The sequence below is a fragment of the Balaenoptera musculus genome, chromosome 9 (genome assembly GCF_009873245.2).
Source record: "Balaenoptera musculus isolate JJ_BM4_2016_0621 chromosome 9, mBalMus1.pri.v3, whole genome shotgun sequence".
NCBI lineage: Eukaryota > Metazoa > Chordata > Mammalia > Artiodactyla > Balaenopteridae > Balaenoptera > Balaenoptera musculus.
The window spans coordinates 66676059-66697878 of record NC_045793.1 but is presented as its reverse complement, the minus strand read 5'-3'; the positions used below and the strand labels follow the sequence as shown (position 1 = coordinate 66697878).

The 21820-nt window shown below is 38.3% G+C and overlaps 1 protein-coding gene across 1 annotated transcript in view; it reads left to right on the top strand.

Annotated features, from left to right (window-relative positions):
* The window catches only part of VWDE (von Willebrand factor D and EGF domains), a 96134-nt gene extending 86511 nt beyond the window's left edge, over positions 1 to 9623 (top strand). The window contains 1 exon segment of the mRNA XM_036862951.1: positions 9417 to 9623. Coding sequence (XP_036718846.1) covers positions 9417 to 9623 — 207 coding nt within the window.
* The last annotated feature ends 12197 nt before the right edge of the window (positions 9624 to 21820 follow it).

The window sequence follows — 21820 nt, the reverse complement described above, 5'->3', positions numbered from 1 at the left end:
CTGAGGTGGGAGAGCCGAGTTAAGGACATTGGACCACCAGAGACCTCCCAGCTCCATGTAATATCAAATGGCAAAAACCTCCCAGAGATCTCCACCTCTATGCCAAGACCCAGGTCCACTCAACGACCAGCAAGCTACAGTGCTGGACACCCCATGCCAAACAACTAGCAAGACAGGAACACAACCCCACCCACTAGCACAAAGGCTGCCTAAAATCATAATAAGGTCACAGGCACCCCAAAACACACCACTGGATGCGGACTCGCCCATCAGAAACACAAGATCCAGACTCATCCACCAAAACACAGGCACCAGTCCCCTACACCAGGAAGCCTACACAACCCACTGAACCAACCTTACCCATTGGGGCAGACACCAAAAACAACGGGAACTACGAACCTGCAGCCTGCGAAAAGGAGACCCCAAACACAGTAAGTTAAGCAAAATAAGAAGACAGAGATACACACAGCATATGAAGGAGCAAGGTAAAAACCCACCAGACCAAACAGATGAAGGGGAAATAGGCAGTCTACCTAAAAAGGAATTCAGAATAATGATAGTAAAGATGATCCAAAATCTTGGAAATAGAATGGAGAAAATACAAGAAACGTTTAACAAGGACCTAGAAGAACTAAAGAGCAAACAAACAATGATGAACAACACAATAAATGAAATGAAAAATTCTCTAGAAGGAATCAACAGCAGAATAACTGAGGCAGAAGAACGGACAAGCGACCTGGAAGATAAAATAGTGGAAATAACTACGACAGAGCAGAATAAAGAAAAAAGAATGAAAAGAATTGAAGACACTCTCAGAGGCCTCTGGGACAACATTAAATGCACCAACATTCGAATTATAGGGGTCCCAGAAGAAGAAGAGAAAAAGAAAGGGACTGAGAAAATATTTGAAGAGATTATAGTTGAAAACGTCCCTAATATGGGAAAGGAAATAGTTAATCAAGTCCCGGAAGCACAGAGAGTCCCATACAGCATAAACCCAAGGAGAAACACGCCAAGACACATATTAATCAAACTATCAAAAATTAAATACAAAGACAAAATATTAAAAGCAGCAAGGGAAAAACAACAAATAACATACAAGGGAATCCCCATAAGGTTAACAGCTGATCTTTCAGCAGAAACTCTGCAAAACAGAAGGGAGTGGCAGGACATATTTAAAGTGATGAAAGGGAAAAACCTACAACCAAGATTACTCTACCCAGCAAGGATCTCATTCAGATTCGAAGGAGAAATTAAACCTTTACATACAAGCAAAAGTTAAGAGAATTCAGCACCACCAAACCAGTTCTACAACAAATGCTAGAGGAACTTCTCTAGGCAGGAAACACAAGAGAAGAAAAAGACCTACAATAACAAACCCAAAACAATTAATAAAATGGTAATAGGAACATATGTATCGATAATTACCTTAAATGTAAATGGATTATATGCTCCAACCAAAAGACATAGACTGGCTGAATTTATACAAAACAAGACCTGTATATATGCTGTCTAAAAGAGACCCACTTCAGACCTAGGGACACATACAGGCTGTAAGTGAGGGGATGGAAAAAGATATTCCCTGCAAATGGAAATCAAAAGAAAGCTGGAGTGGCAGTTCTCGTATCAGACAAAATGACTTTAAAATAAAGACTATTACAAGAGACAAAGAAGGACACTACATAATGATCAAGGGATCGATCCAAGAAGAAGATATAACAATTGTAAATATTTATGCACCTAACAGGAGCACCTCAATACATAAGGCAAATGCTAACAGCCATAAAAGGGGAAATCGACAGTAACACAATCATAGTAGGGGACTTTAACACCCCACTTTCACCAATAGACAGATCATCCAAGATGAAAATAAATAAGGAAACACACGCTTTAAATGATACATTAAGCAAGATGGACTTAATTGATATTTATAGGACACTCCATCCAAAAACAACAGAATACACTTTCTTCTCAAGTGCTCATGGAACATTCTCCAAGATAGATCATATCTTGGGTCACAAATAAAGCATTAGTAAATTTAAGAAAATTGAAATCATATCAAGTATCTTTTACGACCAGAACGTTATGGGACTAGATATCAATTACAGTAAAACATCAGTAAAAAATACAAACACATGGAGGCTAAACAATACACTACTTAATAACCAAGAGATCACTGAAGAAATCAAAGAGGAAATCAAAAAATACCTAGAAACAAATGACAATGAAAACACAATGACTCAAAACCTATGGGATGCAGCAAAAGCAGTTCTAAGAGGGAAGTTTATAGCAATACAATCCTACCTTAAGAAACAAGAAACATCTAAAATAAACAACCTAAACTTACACCTAAAGCAATTAGAGGAAGTACAAAAAACCCCAAAGTTAGCAGAAGGAAAGAAATCATAAAGATCAGATCAGGAATAAATGAAAAAGAAATGAAGGTAACAATAGCAAAGATCAATAAAACTAAAAGCTGGTTCTTTGAGAAGATAAAGAAAATTGATAAACCATTAGCCAGACTCATGAAGAAAAAAAGAGAGAAGACTCAAATCAATAGAACTAGAAATGAAAAAGGAGAAGTAACAACTGATACTGCAGAAATACAAAGGATCATGAGAGATTACTACAAGAAACTCTATGCCAATAAAATGGACAACCTGGAAGAAATGGACAAATTCTTAGAAAAGCACAACCTTCCCAGGATGAACCAGGAAGAAGTAGAAAATATAAACAGACCAATCACAAGCACTGAAATTGAAACTGTGATTAAAAATCTTCCAACAAACAAAAGCCCAGGACCAGATGGCTTCACAGGCGAATTCTATCAAACATTTAGAGAAGAGCTAACACCTATCCTTCTCAGATTCTTCCAAAATATAGCAGAGGGAGGAACACTCCCAAACTCATTCTACGAGGCCACCATCACCCTGAAACCAAAACCAGACAAAGACGTCACAAAGTAAGAAAACTACAGGCCAATATCACTGATGAACATAGATGCAAAAATCCTCAACAAAATACTAGCAAACAGAATCCAACAGCACATTAAAAGGATCATACACCATGATCAAGTGGGGTTTATCCCAGGAATGCAAGGATTCTTCAATATACGAAAATCAATCAATGTGATACACCATATTAACAAATTGAAGAAGAAAAACCATATGATCATCTCAATAGATGCAGAGAAAGTTTTCGACAAAATTCAACACCCCTGTATAATAAAAACCCTCCAGAAAGTAGGCATAGAGGGACTTACCTAACACAATAAAGGCCATATATGACAAACCCACAGCCAACATCATTCTCAATTGTAAAAAACCGAAACCATTTCCACTAAGATCAGGAACAATACAAGGTTGCCCACTCTCACTACTATTATTCAACATAGTTTTGGAAGCGTTAGCCACAGCAATCAGAGAAGAAAAAGAAATAAAAGGAATCCAAATTGGAAAAGAAGAAGTAAAGCTGTCACTGTTTGCAGATGACATGATACTATACATAGAGAATCCTAAAGATGGTACCAGAAAACTACTAGAGCTAATCAATGAATTTGGTAAAGTAGCAGGATACAAAATTAATGCACAGAAATCCTTGCATTCCTATACACTAATGATGAAAAATCTGAAAGAGAAATTAAGGAAACACTCCCATTTACCATTGCAACAAAAAGAAGAAAATACCTAGGAATAAACCTACCTAAGGAGACAAAGGACCTGTATGCAGAACACTGTAGGACACTGTTTAATGAAATTAAAGATGATACAAACAGATGGAGAGATATATCATGTTCTTGGTTTGGAAGAATCAACATTGTGAAAATGAATATACTATCGAAAGCAATCTACAGATTCAGTGCAATCCCTATCAAACTACCACTGGCATTTTTCACAGAACTAGAACAAAAAATTTCACAATTTGTATGGAAACACAAAAGACCCCGAATAGCCACAGCAATCTTGAGAAAGAAAAACGGAGCTGCAGGAATCAGGCTTCCTGACTTCAGACTATACTACATAGCTGCAGTAATCAAGACAGTATGGTCCTGACACAAAAACAGAAATACAGATCAATGGAACAGGATAGAAAGCCCAGAGATAAACCCACGCACATATGGTCACCTTATCTTTGATAAAGGAGGCAAGAGTATACAGTGGAGAAAAGACAGCCTCTTCAATAAGTGGTGCTGGGAAAACTGGACAGCTACATGTAAAAGAATGAAATTAGAACACTCCCTAACACCATACACAAAAATAAACTCAAAATGGATTAAAGACCTAAATGTAAGGCCAGACACTATCAAACTCTTAGAGGAAAACATAGACAGAACACTCTATGACATAAATCACAGCAAGATCCTTTTGGACCCACCTCCTAGAGAAATGGAAATAAAAACAAAAATAAACAAATGGGACCTAATGAAACTCAAAAGCTTTTGCACAGCAAAGGAAGCCATAAAGAAGACGAAAAGACAATCCTCAGAATGGGAGAAAATATTTGCAAATCAAGCAACTGAAAAAGGATTAATTTCCAAAATTTACAAGCAGCTCATGCAGCTCAATATCAAAAAGCAAACAACCCAATCCAAAAATGGGCAGAAGACCTAAATAGACTTTTCTCCAAAGAAGATATACAGATCGCCAACAAACACATGAAAGAATGCTCCACAACATTAATCATTAGAGAAATGCAAATCAAAACTTCAATGAGGTATCACCTCACACCGGTCAGAATGGCCATCATCAAAAAATCTAGAAACAATAAATGCTGGAGAGGGTGTGGAGAAAAGGGAACCCTCTTGCACTGTTGGTGGGAATGTAAATTGATAGAGCCACTATGGAGGACAGTATGGAGGTTCCTTAAAAAACTACAAATAGAACTACCATACGACCCAGCAATCCCACTACTGGGCATATACCCTGAGAAAACCACAATTCAGAAAGAGTCGTGTACCACAATGTTCATTGCAGCTGTATTTACAACAGCCAGGACATGGAAGCAACCTAAGTGTCTATCGACAGATGAATGGATAAAGAAGATGTGGCACATATATACAATGGAATATTACTCAGCCATAAAAAGAAACGAAATTGAGTTATTTGTAGTGAGGTGGATGGACCTAGAGACTGTCATACAGAGTGAAGTAAATCAGAAAGAGAAAAACAAATACCATATGCTAACACATATACATGGAATACAAAAAAAAAGTGGTTCTGAAGAACCTAGGGGCAGGACAGGAATAAAGTTGCAGAACTAGAGAATGGACTTGAGGACACAGGGAGGGGGAAGGGTAAGCTGGGACGAAGTGAGAGAGCGGCATGGACATATATACACTACCAAATGTAAAATAGATAGCTAGTGGGAAGCAGCCGCATAGCACAGGGAGATCAGCTCGGTGCTTTGTGACCACCTAGAGGGGTGGGGTAGGGAGGACGGGAGGGAGACGCAAGAGGGAGGAGATATGGGGATATATGTATATGTATAGCTGATTCACTTTGTTATAAAGCAGAAACTAACACACCATTGTAAAGCAATTATACTCCACGAAAGATGTTAAAATATATATATATTAAAGGTAGTGGGAAATAATGAGGAAATGAATGAAAAATGAATGATTTTTGCAGAAGTTTAAAACCTATAAAAAATATCCTAATGGACATTTTAGGACGATGGAACAGCAAAATATAGTATCTGAATTAATAACTTATTGAATAATTTTAACAGCACACTGACCAGAGGAGAAGACAAGTTCAGTGAATGTGGAGATAAAACGTAAGTAAAACCCAGGAAAAGTGTGGGGACCCTCTCTAAGACTGTGGACCTCAGAAGTCTCTCCTTCTCACAGTAGTTTAGGCCTGCCTCCCACACTTCATCAAAGTGACATTTAAGTGTCCCTACCAGTCTGTAGCTACAGCAGCTCCTGCTCCTGTAAGCAGAAAACTTATTTTATCTATGATTCTTTATATTTGCCTAGCTCTCCAGATTTTGCATGGTGGTTTGCCCTGTAACCTCAGTTCTCCGATAAGCCCAAGATAAGTCATTGATTTTCAGATTATTTTTCATAATTTTTCTTATGAGTGATGACTTTTAATTTCCTTGCATGTCAGAGTTGAAACTGGAAATCTGCATACATCTTTAAGTAAACTTTTAATTTTAGAATATTAATATACATTTTTCAGAATTTATCTCTTAAGCCAAAGCCAAAATGTCCCTAATACCAAATAATGAGACATTTTTCAGAATGTCCCTGTTTCTGTTTCTTTCTTTTTCTTTCTTTCTCTCTTTCCTTTTTTTTTGACAGGTTCAGTCTCCTCCAAAGGAAATGCTATGTCTGTAATTGGTCCTTGCATGTGTCTCAACTGCAGTTTCATAGATGACAATCTTCTCAATAATGGCACTGGATCAATTGGACTACACATATTTAACTTTAAAAGAACCTGGACCTGTATTTTATACCACATACAAAATTACTCAGATATTGGTCATAGACTTATGTGACAGCTAAACAACAAAGACTCTACATAAATAAAAATAAATACATCCATGCAGTAGCCATAAAAATATTGACATTTGTTAAAATTAAGAACTGTTCAGTAAAATAAATTATCAAGAGAATGAAAGGTAAGCTAAAACTGAGAGAAAATAACCTCAATACATATGTATCAACAGGCTCATATCCAGAACATACAAAGAATTCCTACTAAATGAGAAAAAGAACATTCAATTGTTAATGGCTAAGATTTAAACAATACTTCCTAAAAGAGAATATCAAAATGACAATAAATATATAATAAGATCCTCAAAATATTAGTTTTCAGAGGACTGCAAGATAAAACCACTCCATATCCACCAGAATAGCTAAAACGAAAAAGCCCAAAGAAGGATGTGTGAGGGTGTGGAGCAAATAGAACTTTTACTGTTATCACCAATTTGGGAAAATATTTGCCTTCTCCTACAAATGCCATACATAATTATAATCCTTGACCTAACAATTCCTGCACAGTAATAAAAAACAACTTATTACTGATACACAGAACAACATGTATGAATCTGACAAATTTAATGTTGAGTGAAATAAGCCACACACAAAACAGTACATGATGTATGAGCCTATTTACAGGAAGTTCAAAAAGAAACTAATATGGTGATAAAATCAGGATACTGGTATGTGTGTGGTGGGGATTACTGTCTGGGTAGGGACACGAGGGAATCTTCAGGGAGGTCTAGAATGTTTTATATCTTGATTAGGGTAGTGGTTACACGAGTGAATCAACACATACAATTTTATCAAGCTGTATATTTAAGATCTGAGCACTTTAGTTTGTGTAAGTTATATCTCTATTTTTTAAAAAGACGTATTCTCCTCTCCCATCCAAATGAACTCAATATAAGGTTGAAATCTTTGCTCCTCACACAATCAACTTTTTGTCCTGCTGCACGAACCAAATAGAAGTATTACCTTCAAAATATAAACATATTTTCCTTTAAAATTTAATTGTTAATATATTTTTCATAATAATAATGTTAAGCTTCCTTTTGATTGTTCATGTTGTAAAAAACTGAATCAGCCTGCTGCCAAGTGTACACAGAACCATCTAGTCTAATGTTTTTGTGAAATATTGAGTAGTGGGAATGTGACACTAATCAAAGATCTAAAGCAAACATATTTTTAGGGTTGAATGGATGTTTCTGCTGCATATTGTCTCCCAATTAAAATGTCTAATTTGGGGGTCCCTTCATTGTCTAGTGACGATCCTTGAATTAAGAACAAAAGACTATACCTACCAGTTAACGCTTTATATATAGTTTTCCTTAGGTTTGCAGAATATTTGCTTAGTACTGGTCAGTCAATTCCAGTTAAACCATTTAGCAATAATGTAACAAACCAGGAATCTAGAGATATGGAACTGGGGAAAGTTTACACTAGTTTAACAGAAATATAATCTGTACGTAATATCAAGTATCTTTTGGGGCATTTGTATTAATGATGCATCAGCCATTTGGGAGTGATTATAAAAGAAAGCTCCTTGTATTAGGAATCTGGCATCAACACTATTTAATCATGGAGCACTGGCCAAAGCTCTGGGTCTCAACTTACTTCTACATATAAAATAAAGGGTTATTTCTAAAGTTCTTCCACTCTATTGCCTAAGAGAAAGTCCCACAATAACTTTTTAATATATTATATTATGACTTTCTCCATACTAGTCACTTACATATGTGAACTTATTAGAAATTTAATTATTTTTTTCACTTTATATATAGATCAGTGCTTTACTAACTATGAGGAAAAGAGAGCCATTTTGATATATGTGGCAGTATTACTTTAAGAAAACGTCATGGTATGCATTAGATCTCCATTCTCTCTCCCCTTTTCATTACGTAGCATGAAAATATTCTATATCTTGATTAGCGTAGAGACTGACTACACTATGCTCATCGCTGCATACTGTACCTGATTACAAAAATACTCATCTGAATCATCTGAAAATATCTGAAAATACTCATCTTACTCATCTGTAATGTCCTCTCAATCCTATATGAAAAATTGTACCCAGGAAAGTTGGGAGGGCCCGTTATATAATCAGGTCCAGCCCATCCAAATATAAAAGATACAATAAGCAAGACAACAAACTGTTAAATAAAATATTTTCTACCTTTGTAAAAACAAATATACCTTTACAACATTTTTTTTAATATGGTAAAGCAACAGTCAAATGAATAGCACAGTTTCAAAATTAATTTACTTTCTTGCCAAAAACACCGTGACGCAAGGGGGGGTTGCAACTCCATGGGGACGTTGCATTCAAGGGAAGAGCTCCCCGAGCCTTAACCTCCAGAGAAACAACCTAGGACAAGAGACCCCCTTGACTACTAGTGTGACCCTCTCTCTGACCTGAAGCTTCTCTTCCAAAAACACAACCAAAGCGTAATCAGGGATATTCGGGCCAGAGCAAAGAGCCTCGACATCAGGTCACATTTGCCTACAGGCAAAACACCTAGATACCTTTATTTTTAGGAAAATTTGACATGTGACCATTATTCTCTCGCTAATATTTGGGCCAGGTATATTAAATTGTCTGGTGCCCTTTGTCTCCGAAAGGTAAGACCAAAGGTGGTCACTCAGGGATACAAAAAGTTAGAGCTGAGGCCTTGGGACCATCAAACAGATCTAAAAGTAGCTGGGGAGAAGTCCTGCTTCTCCACCCCGGGTTATGACAATACCCACACTTAGCAGGAAGCAGTTACAGTAAACAACCTGCGCCCATCAGCGCCCCTCAAGAATGAGGAGCAGGACAAAAGGCAGAGGAGGGATTTGTCACCGGCAAAGCCCATTAACAATTCCCAGGAAATAAAAACAGAATGTGGGCAATAAAGTAAAGTCTAACCTTTTTCTTCTCCTTTGGGCTTAGTCCGGTTTCATTTGCTCACAGGGGGCCGCATGCAGAGTCCACACACCCAGCCCTTCAGACCGGAGTTCCCAGTGTCGAGTGTCTGCACCTGACACCTCAGCTTGGCGGGCCGTGTGCAGAAGGGCTGCACCTGACCGCTCAGTTCAAGATGGCGGTGGTGGGCTGTGCGCAGAGACGCTGCACCCGCCCCGCCGGCTGGAGCCGTGAGCAGCACGCCTGCGCCAACCCGCAAGAACTCCGCCCCCTCCCGCGCTGACAAGACCCGTAGAAAGCAGCCCTGCCACGGCCTGTCAGGGAGAGCATGTACCGGGAAAGCAAAGCAGGAGTTCGTACCTGTGCCTTCTTTGATCAAAGAATAAAGATTTCCTTTGATTCTGAACAAAAAAAAAAAGGAAGGAAGGAAGAAAAAGAAAAAAGAAAAAAAAGAAAAGAAATAAGATTTCTCTTTATGCCACCTGGTCCATGCCTGGAATTCTCTGCCCACTTGATGACCCCAAGCCCTACCTCCAGGGCTCTTCTTTAAAAGTCTTGGAAGAAACCTGAGGCTGAGGCAAGGTTTTTTTTTTTTTTTTTTTTTTTGGCTGCACCCCACGGATCGAACCTGTGCCCTCTGCAGTGGAAGCACGGAGTCTTAACCACTGGACCGCCAGGGAAGTCCTGAGACAAGGTTTTAATTGAGACTTTTCAGAATTTTCTTTGCTCTACAACTGAATGTGATGATGGCAGGTCCAGCTGTCTCCAGCTGTCCCCACTCCACCATCCATTCCTCCTCCCTGTCCCTTCCCACCCCAATATCACCCCACACTTGAGGGGTCTCCAGTGCCCACAGGCACCCTCACAACCAGGATCCATAGACGTCTCTGCTAACAGCATTGCTTTACCCTTAGGGTCTAGGGAGGAAGACACCCACTGCAAGCAGGCCAACAGGAAGAGAGACTCCAGGAAAGAGCTCCCACGGGGATGAAGAGTGGGCTCAGCGCTTGTGCAACAGACAATCCGGAGTCCCAGGTACCATCGTATGGTCTAGAAGGTGGAACACAGTCTCTGGGTGGCCACATGCCCTTGGTCCCGTCGGAGTGACGTGGAAAATGGCAGCTTCAGCACCTCCTGGGGCAGAGGCCCCTATTGTCCAAGTCCACTCCCAATACTACTGGAGTGACAAAATTTAGTATGTTCAACAGGGTGTAAGGATGTAAAAATATTAACTGTGTACAAAATGTCAATGCTGTAAGCAAAAAGCAGAACATTGGCAAGAATACTCAGTGAATGGAAAATAATCCTACGACTGATGCTTATAGGCAATCACACCTGGTCCTAGGCAGAACATAAAGCATGTGGGTTTTGTATTAATGTCCTCCTACCTCTCCATGTCCCTTCTGCCCTCTCTCAGGATGAAGAACCTGTTCAAAACCTGGTACAGTGTTGTCCCACTCAGAATTACTCTCATCAAAGAGGTAACATTCTTTTTACTTTCCTTCTCACCCCGGGAAACTCCCTTGGTCTTGAGGAAAATGATGTCAGCTAGGTGAAAGGGGAAAAGCAAGGACAATAAGAGCACTTTTCAGCAGAATCCTCTCAGAGGATTTTTTATAGATGAAACTCACTGGAAAAATGAATCTTTCATTGGTGGAGATTGTGGTATTACAAGAAAGTTTGTTGAAGACATTGTTTGGTCCGATGCATTCTATCTTTAGCTACCTCAGTTGAAATTAGGGACAATATCACAATCACAATGGTGCATTTTGGAAAATATGATGAAAATATACAGGGTTCTGAAGATATTTTTTTAACCTAGGAACATTAAAAGTATTATCATATTGCATAAATAATGCTGGTGATGGAGGGGAAGATGGAAAAGCAGAATAGAAGATGTATGAAAATAATGTATACAATTTCTATTAAGAAATAAATTAAACAGAGTAAACATCATTATAATTTCTTCATAGTGAAAAAAACAACTAAAATCTTAGCTGTTTCCTTCCTAAGAAAAAAAAATAGCAAGTGTTTTTTCAAACTCTTTTTAGACAATTTAAATATTAAGGGTCTCTTCCAGATTTTCATTTTTCTACTTTATAACCTAGGAATGGCTTTTTAGAGGTGCTATTAAGGACTCCATTCTTTTTCACTAATATGAGATTATAATTATTTCATTGGAAATCACTACTATATATTATTTTATACTTATTTCTTCCATAATTTTGTTCATGTAATAGTCTCATACAATACCTACCTTACAGGCTATTATAAGATAAGAAATTACCAAGAGAGATTTAATGTAGAAATAACAGTGGTATATGGTGTCCCTACTTATTCATTTATGCTTACATAACTTTGGAGGTGCTCAAGGGTTCCACAAATATTGAGTCATTAAAGCTTAGTACTCCTGTGAGGTGCACTTGGCTATTATCATTATAGTTTATTATTATTCAGGCAAATCAAGTTTCCCCTGGAGTGCTGAATGGCTCCTGCAGAAAACGTTGACTTTTTAGTGTTCTGTGTCTGAGAGTTCACATTACAGGTTTATAAAATTAGCTCATTTTTCCTAGGATTGTCTCTTGTGAGTTACTGGCCATTATCCACTTTAGGCAGCATAGCAGAAATAGGGCTCAACCAGCTTTTATTTATTTAATTTTTTAAAAAAATATTTACTTATTATTTAGGCTGTGCCAGATCCTTGTTGCCACACGTGGGATCTTTAGTTGAGGCATGCATGCAAGATCTAGTTCCCCGACCAGAGATTGAACCCAGGCCCCCTGCATTGGGAGCACGGAGTCTTACCCACTGGACCATGAGGAAAGTCCCTCACCCAGCTTTTAGAAAGCCTTCTAGGTGAAGGCCATTTTGCTTCCTTCCAGAGATAGGAAAAAGAGGCAAAATAGTTGAGGGATGGAAAGTTATCAGTGGGTGGGTTGCTTTCCAACACCACCAAACAATGCTCCAATTCTCCGTGAACATGTACTGAGTATCCTACAGATTTAACTGAATTCTGACTCTACCTGGAGATAGTGTCACCCATGCTGTGCAGCCCAGGCCGCAGACCTGTTTTTTTTTTTTTTTTTAAATTTAATTAATTAATTTATTTATTTATGGCTGTGTTGGGTCTTCGTTTCTGTGCGAGGGCTTTCTCCAGTTGCGGCGAGCGGGGCCCACTCTTCATCGCGGTGCGCGGGCCTCTCACTGTCGCGGCCTCTCTTGTTGCGGAGCACAGGCTCCAGACGCGCAGGCTCAGCAGTTGTGGCTCACGGGCCTAGTTGCTCCGCGGCATGTGGGATCCTCCCAGACCAGGGCTTGAACCCGTGTCCCCTGCATTGGCAGGCGGATTCTCAACCACTGCGCCACCAGGGAAGTCCCCGCAGACCTGTTTTTAACCTTGTAGCCTAATTGTGTTTTATCAACAGGATGCCACAAAGGCCCATGAAAAAACCAAACTGAACTGGCTAGATCCAAGAGAGTGGGCCAAGTAGGCTAAAGGTCACCACTTTCCTTGCCTTGATTTATCTCTGTGTCTCCATACCAACCCCTGAGAGCTGAAGGGCACACCCTGATTCATCTCTGTGTTTGTTTCAGCTGTACCTGTGTTGGCAGAGATGCTTTGCAGCTATACTTTGAGAGATACATGCTTTCAGAGATATATAGTGGTAAACCGCCCTGAACCGGCTCTGATTTGACCACAAGAATACCCTGTGCAGAGGAAACCTGGAGTCTGGAAGACTGCAAATGCCCCAGATGACCCCAGCTGCCCCTGTGTTCCTGGTGAATTTAAGGTTCTTGCTTCATCACAAAAGAATTCGGAGATGAAGTGATAGGTAAGAAGTGGATTTATTTAGAGAGAAACACACTCCACAGACAGAGCGTGGGCCATCTCGGAAGGCAAGAGGCTTCAAAATATGGCGTGGTTAGTTTATATGGGCTGGGTAATTTCACAGGCTAATGAGTGAGAGGATTATTCCAATTATTTTGGGGAAGGGGCGGGGATTTCCAGGAACTGGGCCATGGCCCACTTTTTGACCTTTTATGGTTGGCCTCAGAACTGTCATGGTGCTCGTGGGTGTGTTATTTAGCATATACTAATGTTTTACAATGAGTGTATAATGAGGCTCAAGGTCTACTGGAGGTAGAGTCTTCCACCATCTTGGACCCAGATGGTTCTAACCAGTCTTTGTCATGTACTATGGCTGTATGTTTCTTTTAAAATTTGTGCCCTGCTCCCTTCCCTCCTATTTCACCTGGAAATCTCCACCCTTTTCCTAGAGCCCTGATGACCTGTCTGCCTCTTACCCCTTAAAAGTCCCCCACTTTCATCCCTTCAGGGAGAAGGTGATTTTAGAGCATGAGCTTCCCTTCTCCATTCTCTGGCCATTGAATAAAAGCCTGTTTTGCTTGCACCAAACTCAGTTTTGTTATTAGAAGTGTGAACCTGAGCAGCATAGAACTCCCTCACTGAGCCAGGAAGGCTTCGGTTCAGCTAGGACTCCAAGAGAGGGACTGGCTAATTCAGTAACAATAGAATCAGATCCCACAGGTTAAGGGCTCAGTCCCATAAGACTGCCCCTACTTTTGACACCAACTGAAGTCCAAGTTGTCATCTGTACTTCTGACTCACTGGCTAAAAACTGGGATTCCCATGACCTCTTCCTTGAATTCAGTAATTTGCTAAAATGGCTCACAGAGCTCAGGGAAACATTTACTTATGTTTACCAGCTTATTATAGAGGATGTTGTAAAGGATACAGATGAACAGCCTGATAAATTCATTCACTGGCTAAGGTCCAGAGGGTCCTGAGTGCAGGAGCTCTGGCCTGTGGAACTGAGGTTCGCCACCCTCCCAGCACGTGGATGCATTCACCAACCTGGAAGCTCTTCCAAACCTGTCTTTTGGGGGTTTTATGGAGGCTTTATTACATAGACATTATTTATTAGATGATTGGCCACTGGTGATTGAACTCAATCTCTAGCCCCACTCCCCTCCCTAAAGGTCTCAAGGGTGGGGTTGAAAATTCCAACCCTCTAATCGCATAGTTGATTAGAGGCAACTGGCCCCCATCCTTAGGGGCTTTTCAAAAATCACGTCATTAACATAAATTCTGGTGTGAGTGAAAGAGGCTTGTTATGAATAACAAAAGGCAGTTTTATTACTCATCACTTAGGAAATGTCAAGGGTTTTATGACCTCTGTGTCAATTTGCAATGAAGACCAAATATATCTTTCTTATTATAAATCACAATATCACAATGGGTGACAAGGACATTATTGGTACATTTGCTAACATTTATTGAAAAATATACCATGGGCCTCAATTATGCTATATTCATTCTAGAGACAAGGAAACTGAGGCTTTGAAAGGTTATATACTTTGCAAAAGCACAGCTCCTTAAGGGGCAGAGCCAGTTCTAGACCTCTGGTCTTCTGACAGCTAGCCCAATACTCTAACTTCCATCCCTCAATTTCCCAAAGTGTGAAACGTTTGTTAACAGTGGCACAGGACTTAGTTTTTCTCTATACATAAATATATTTAAATTTAGTGATTACATAATTTTAAAACAATATGATTTCCCAATCAAACTGTGATATTATGGAAATTATTGCTTAGGAGAAGGCTAGAGTAGGTAGACTCTGTGGCTGGGGTCAGTGGTGTCAACGAAAATTAATCACTCAATCTAAGAAAGAAGTGGAAAATTTTATCCGAGCCAAAGTGAGGATTATAACTCAGGCATAGCATCTCAGAAAGCTCCGAGAAGCTTCTACACGTTAGAAGTCAAGGCACAGTTATATAAGTTTTTTGAGACAGAGGGCTGTACCTTAAATGATGTATTATTGACAGTTTACACAATCCTGATTTGATCTGTGTCATTGTGGCCCGTTATAAGATTAAGAAGGAATGTTATCTTTTAAGGAGTTGTCTTGCTGGTGCTAGGAGAATGTTGCTCTTTATGGTTGAGCAGGCATTTCTGCTGATGGGAGGTTTGGTTGATGCATAATGCAGATACACAGTGCAGAGTAGGAGAGAGGAGGCCAAAGGGCAGAGAAAATTTTTTATGTTTAAAGTTTTCTTGTCTTGCCATAAAATATGAATTTTACTTCCACAGTGGGAATGATGACAATTGTGAAAGTGGTACATCAATGCCTAAAGTTCAAGAGACCTACTGTGTACCATTTCATAGGCTTGGTTTAAAGTGGGACCTATAGTGTAAAGGGGGGTACAGTTAGAATAAAAGGATGAAGAGGATGGTGGTAACTCTAGTTTTTTTTTTTTTCTTTGCTTATTTCCTGTTTTAAAAATATTTATTGTATAACTTACCATTTACCTTTTCCAGTGAAATTATATTAATGCCAAAAGTGGAATGGGAAATTATGAAAAAGTGGCATTGCTTTGAAGATGATCTCCCTCTGGCAGGTTCTTTAACTGTGAGCCCCAATATTTCTTTTTTTTTTTAATTGACTTGTTTGTTTATTTATTTTTGGCTGTGTTTGGTCTTCGTTGCTGCCCATGGGCTTTCTCTAGTTGCTGTGAGCGCGGGGTGGGGGGGGGCGGGGGGGGGGGGCGGGGGTGGCTAATCTTTGTTGTGGTGTGCAGACTTCTCATTGTGGTGGCTTCTCTTGTTGTGAAGCACGGGCTCTAGGCGCACGGGCTTCAGTAGTTGTGGCACATGGGCTCAGTAGTTGTGGCTGTGGGCTCTAGAGCGCAGGCTTCAGTAGTTGTGACACACAGGCTTAGTTGCTCTGTGGCATGTGGGATCTTCCCGGACCAGGGCTTGAACCTACGTCTCCTGCATTGGATTCTTAACCACTGTACCACCAGGGAAGCCTGAGCCCCAATATTTCTTATTCCAGGTTTTGGTGTTCACTTCTTGGGAAACCCTTACAGAAGGTCTGCAGCATGATGGGCCTGGGTTTGGGGATTCACAAATGAACTCCCAAGGGACATTCCTAACCCAGCACTGTGTTGAATGACCTTTGTTTCTCTTATTCCATCTCTGAAGTTCTTCCTTTCTTTATGTAGATACAAGTTTTTGACCTATATCTTCTCTTTGAAGAAATTATTTTAACATTACTTGCAAGGCAGGTCCTATCAGCAACAAATTCCCTCAATGTTTGTTGAGAAAGTCTTTATTTCTTGTTCATCACCTTCAGTGTTGGTTTCTAATTCATGGTTACTTCATAGTCTCAAAGAGCTGCTAGAGCTCCTGTCATTTAGTCCGGGTTCAAGGCAACAGAAAAGAGGATGCGAGAGAAGAGCATGCCCTTTTCCTTCAAAAACTACCCATGAGTCCCATATATAGTGCTTCCACTTACATATTATTGGCCTAGATTTAGTCATATGCCACATCTAGGCACAAGGCAGGCTGGTAAAGGTAGTCTTTTACTTGTTGGCAAGGGACCCACCTGAAACTCAGAGCTCTAAAAAGAAGAGAATGGATATTCTGAGGCAACAAGATTTCGCCAACAGAGGAAGGAGTAACATTATCTTTGTGAGGAACTTTGCCATTAGAATCATGAGTCCCAGTAGATAGATGACTAATGCATAAAGAAGCCACTCATACAAAGGGCAACTGACTTATTAGTCCTTTAGCTGCTTTGTTCTTTGAGCGCACATAAACCCAAACACTATAATCACCTCTATCGTGTCAGCACAATTCACCTACATTACATTGTTTGTATATAATTCATAAATGACATATTTGTTTCAACAAGCATACTTCATGTAAAGATTGGCTAAGCAATATCAACTTAATTTCCATAATCTTAAATTGTCTAGAAAGATACTTGCTCCATGAAATTCACTAATATGGGAAACAAAACATTAAACTGTCTTCATTTAGAAAATAGATTTTATAATAGGTATGTTTTATGTACTATATTGCACTGAATAAAATAAAACTGATTGTAGAACCTAAGTGACATTAAATATCTCTATGCAAAATTAACATAGACTGTCTGTATAGTACATTTGAATTTGCTCTCAAAATAATCACTAGCAATTATAAAGTTAAGTTTTAGTAATAATGTTGTTCCACTGAGACTAAAAAATATGTATGGTTGAAATGACATCTTTTTAATTTTTTTTTTTTTTTTTAAGCACTTCAGATATCTTTCTCTGGAACAATTCTGACTCCTACTGTGTGAGTATATTTCTTGTTTTAATTATATAATTGATGCTATTTAATTACAAAAAAGATAAGAACTATAAATAGTGTTGAGGAGGAAGAAATTTTCCTCTACCTATGTAGGTTCTTCTGGCTGGTCTAAGAATTAAATTGACATGAGACAGATTAACAAGAGAAAATCAAAGTTTAATAACATGTATACACAGGAGAGACCTAAAAAACTGAGTAACTCCCCAAAATGGCCAAAGCCTTCACCTTAAATACCATCCTTAACTAAAGATAAGAAAGGAAGTTGAGGGTAGGGAGAGTCAGCTATGGGAGGTTACCAGGAAAAGCACAGTAAACAGGGTAAGGCTTTTTTGCAGATTTAAGTCATTGCCTTCTCCTGGGACAAGAGTTTCTAGAAGTTTGGTGATCTTCCTCTTCCAGGCACAGAGAGGGAGACACCCTTACAAATGGAGATTTCCCTTACAAATGTAAACAAATGTTTCTTTAAAAAGGGCAATTCCTACTTGGTTTTCAGAGCCCCTCCCATGTCTGCTGGTTCTCAGAAAATGACCAGCTTGAAACAATTAATATGCCAAAGAGACATTTTAGGGTGGTAAAATTCTGCTCCCCTACAGGATCTAGAGCAGGTCTTCACTGCGTTAAGGGATGGCAGGATTCTACACTTCTAAGAGACTGCTTGCAACAGAACAACCAACTGCTTAGGACCTGAACATAAAGTGAGAAGTAAACTTTCATTGTGAAAAACTACTGATATACTGGGATTATTTGATATAGCAGTTAGCCTACTATAACTAATTTGGCTATACCCAAAACCCATAAACATAATCCTATTTTTTCTACCCCCTAAAAAATGCTTTATGGTGATTCTTTAATGTCTAAATCAGGGGTCAGACAAGTTTTTCTTAAAAGGCCAAAGAGTAAATATTTTAGGATTTGTAGTCCAAATCGTCCTTGTTGCATCACAACTCAACTCTGCTGTTGTGTGAAAGACAATTCATAAAGAAATGGGCAAGGCTGTGTTCTTATAAAGCTTTATTTACAAAAAACAGGCAGCCAGGCCATGGATCAGAGTCTTCTGACCCCTGGTCTAGATCATTCATCTCTCTCACATTGTTTATTTTAGTGAACAATGTGAGGCACGAATTTAACCTTTTTTCCCCAAATGAATAATAAATCACTCTGACACCATTTATTAAATAGTATGTCTTTACCTACCAGTTTTAAAGGTAAAGCACTTTGAGGTAAAGGACTTTTATGAATCTGTATTCAGTTCCTAAAACCTGTTTTTCTATTTCTTGGTCACTAATAGGCTGTTTTGATTTCTATAGTTTTAAAGTATGATCTAATACATGATCTAATAGCTTGTATGGCAAACACACTTTTTGCTTATTTTTCAAAATTTTCTTGGCTAGTCTTGCCCATTATTCCATCTGAGTTTTAGAGTTAGCTTGTCAAGTTCCATGAAAATTTTTGTCAGGATTTTTATTAGGATAACACAGATGAATATATTTTTTATTTGTCCTAGTTAGAGTTCCAATTAATTCTGGATACAGCCAACAGCCCTGGCTAAACATCTGCAGCTCAACTGGAATCCTATGAGAGTGAACTGTCCAAAAACTTAAATAGGCAGTTTGTAAATCAAGTCAAAGTGGCACCCTGCTGTTGGGATTTGGTCTACAGTTCTAGATAAACTAAATAAAAATGCTTGCCACTCAGAGCAAGTGTCCGTGAATACTGTATTTCTACAACTGGAAAGTGAAAAGAGGATTTGAACAAAGCTACCAGCATTTAAAGTCATGTTGTTTCAAAAAGAATGTTTTAAGTGACTCATTCTATATATTCATTTTGAACTCCTTGTAAATCAGTATGTGTCTACACCCAGAATTGATATATAAGATGGTGGTCCTCAGAAATCATTTTTACCTTCACATTACTTAGCACTAAGATTATATACGTATTATTTATATAATAACTATATCTCTGCCTTTAATAAATCATAAAATGATACAATCAGACCTAAGTTGAAACCCAGAGTTGACTTAAGGGAAAATATTAATAATACTATAGTCTATTCTAATGAAAGTTTGGGAAATATGCCACATGCTTCCTGTCAGAGCTAATAGGGTTAACAAAAAAAATTATTTTGTTCATCATTTCCTTCAACTACAGGGCTTCCCAACATTTTCCCTCCATAGCATTCATGGAAAATGTTTGTTCAGTCCATTAGGACAAACTAACAAGAATGCTCACAGCTTGAGAGGGCAAGCAGCCCCAGGTCACCCGGCTGCTAGAAGGCTGGCACACCTGTAATCAATCTGCAGTACACTAATTGGAAAGCTGTGCTCAGACTCCCATGGTCTTCCTTAGGTATCCCATTCTCCCAGTCCCCCAAAATGCTATAGTTGTACTCCAACTCTATTCTCCACCACAGTACTGAATTGAACACTGAAGAACAGAGGAGGATGAAGTGTCCAAGAGATAAAGGTGGGAACCACTTTATTCATAGCCACTAAACTGTCTGTTTTTGAAGTTGGAACTGTATTACTTTCATCTTTTTTATCCCCTTTAGTACCAAATGCAGTGCCTTATATATAGTTGTTGCTCAAAGTTTACTGGATTGAAACTTTCAGTACCCACCACTACATCATATTTAGTCTTGCAATTCTAAGTATCATACTTATGTCTTTAGATATACTTTTAAATATATGATAAAAATATTTTCCATAAAAAGGACACTGTCATACTGTTAACACAATACATGTGCCTTTGATAAATCTCAACATGATAAAAGCAGACCTAAGTTAAAATCCAGAGTAACAGGCATCAAAAGCAATGCACTGCTTTCCTGACATTAATAAGTTATTTTTTGGTTGAAAGTTCAAGTCAAAATTAAAACACCAGTTGATCTAAGCTTCAGTTTTCTTAATTGTAAAATGAAAAAGAGCAATGATAGTATGACATCATAAGGCTGTAAAGATTTCATAAAATAATGCATAAAGAATGCTCATTAAGTGCTTGAAAGAAATAGCTCTTAACCTTTTAGCAACTACTTTGATGATTGACTTTACTCCATTAAACACGTTGGCTCCTGAGATAACTTTTCAGTCTATGACACATATTTCTTAACAAATATTCAATAAAAACAAACATTATAGAGTACCACTAATTAAAGAAAAAGTCTATAAATGCATGGCTTTGTGTGTGAGCTGCACAATTTTCCCCTAATGTAAATAAATAGCACAATATACTTTTTCCATTATTTTTCCTTCCATAAGAACCATAAGCTTTCTGTTTAAAATTCAAACAGTATCAAAATACAGACTATTTAAATGCATCACTGTGGTCTTTCATACAATCGTTTTCATACATTAAGATGTCAGTTTGACATACAGTAGAAGAATGCATAGAGAATGAGCTGACTTTTTAATACAACAGAAATGTTTCGGCCTCCTCTCTTTGAATCAAGTCACAGATGCCACTCTTGAAATTACTAATGGTATAGCAATGATGAAACACACACTATATATCTAAACAACGTTTTCATACTGACTGTTACAAATGAAAGACCCTGGAAATATTAAAACTTTTTTTAGATTCTATAAAAATCTACATTATTTCCAGATTTTCTTTCATTGGCAAATATTTGAGTTCTAAGTAATTTGAGTGGTAGGCGAATGAGTGCTGCAGCAGTTAATAAAATAGACAAGAATCCCTGTTCTTATTATAGGGATACAGACAATAAACAAATAAATCAGTAAATATGTATAGTATTTCACAAAGTGACAGGTGCTATGGGAAAAATAAAAGGCATGGAAAAAAAGAATGGGAATTCCATGGTTCAGGCGTGTTGAAAGCACTCTTATCTTTTTTAAACCAGGCACAGGCTTATAAAACAGTCAGCTAGTATTTTAGGAAGGTAAAGATATTGGTTGAAGAAGGTAATGCTTTTAAAGTTACGTGTGATAAACAACATGAATATTCAAAACGTAATTTTAGGAAATTCCATATTGCTTAACTCAAAAAGCACAAAATTTATCCATAAGGACAAAATTAAAATTAATATATAAACAAGTAAGGGTGTAACTTTAAAAAAATTACAATTTATATGCGAACAAATAACTTCTGGGATAAAAGACTTTATCCCAAATATTATATGAAAGTTTACATTTGAGTAAACACTCCCTATAAAAAAAATCTGACTTTAACCTCATTCTTAACTTTACATAGGTTTTTACAGATACCATTTGTTTTTATTCTAAACAGTAGAAATAGTTATTTACAAATTATCAAT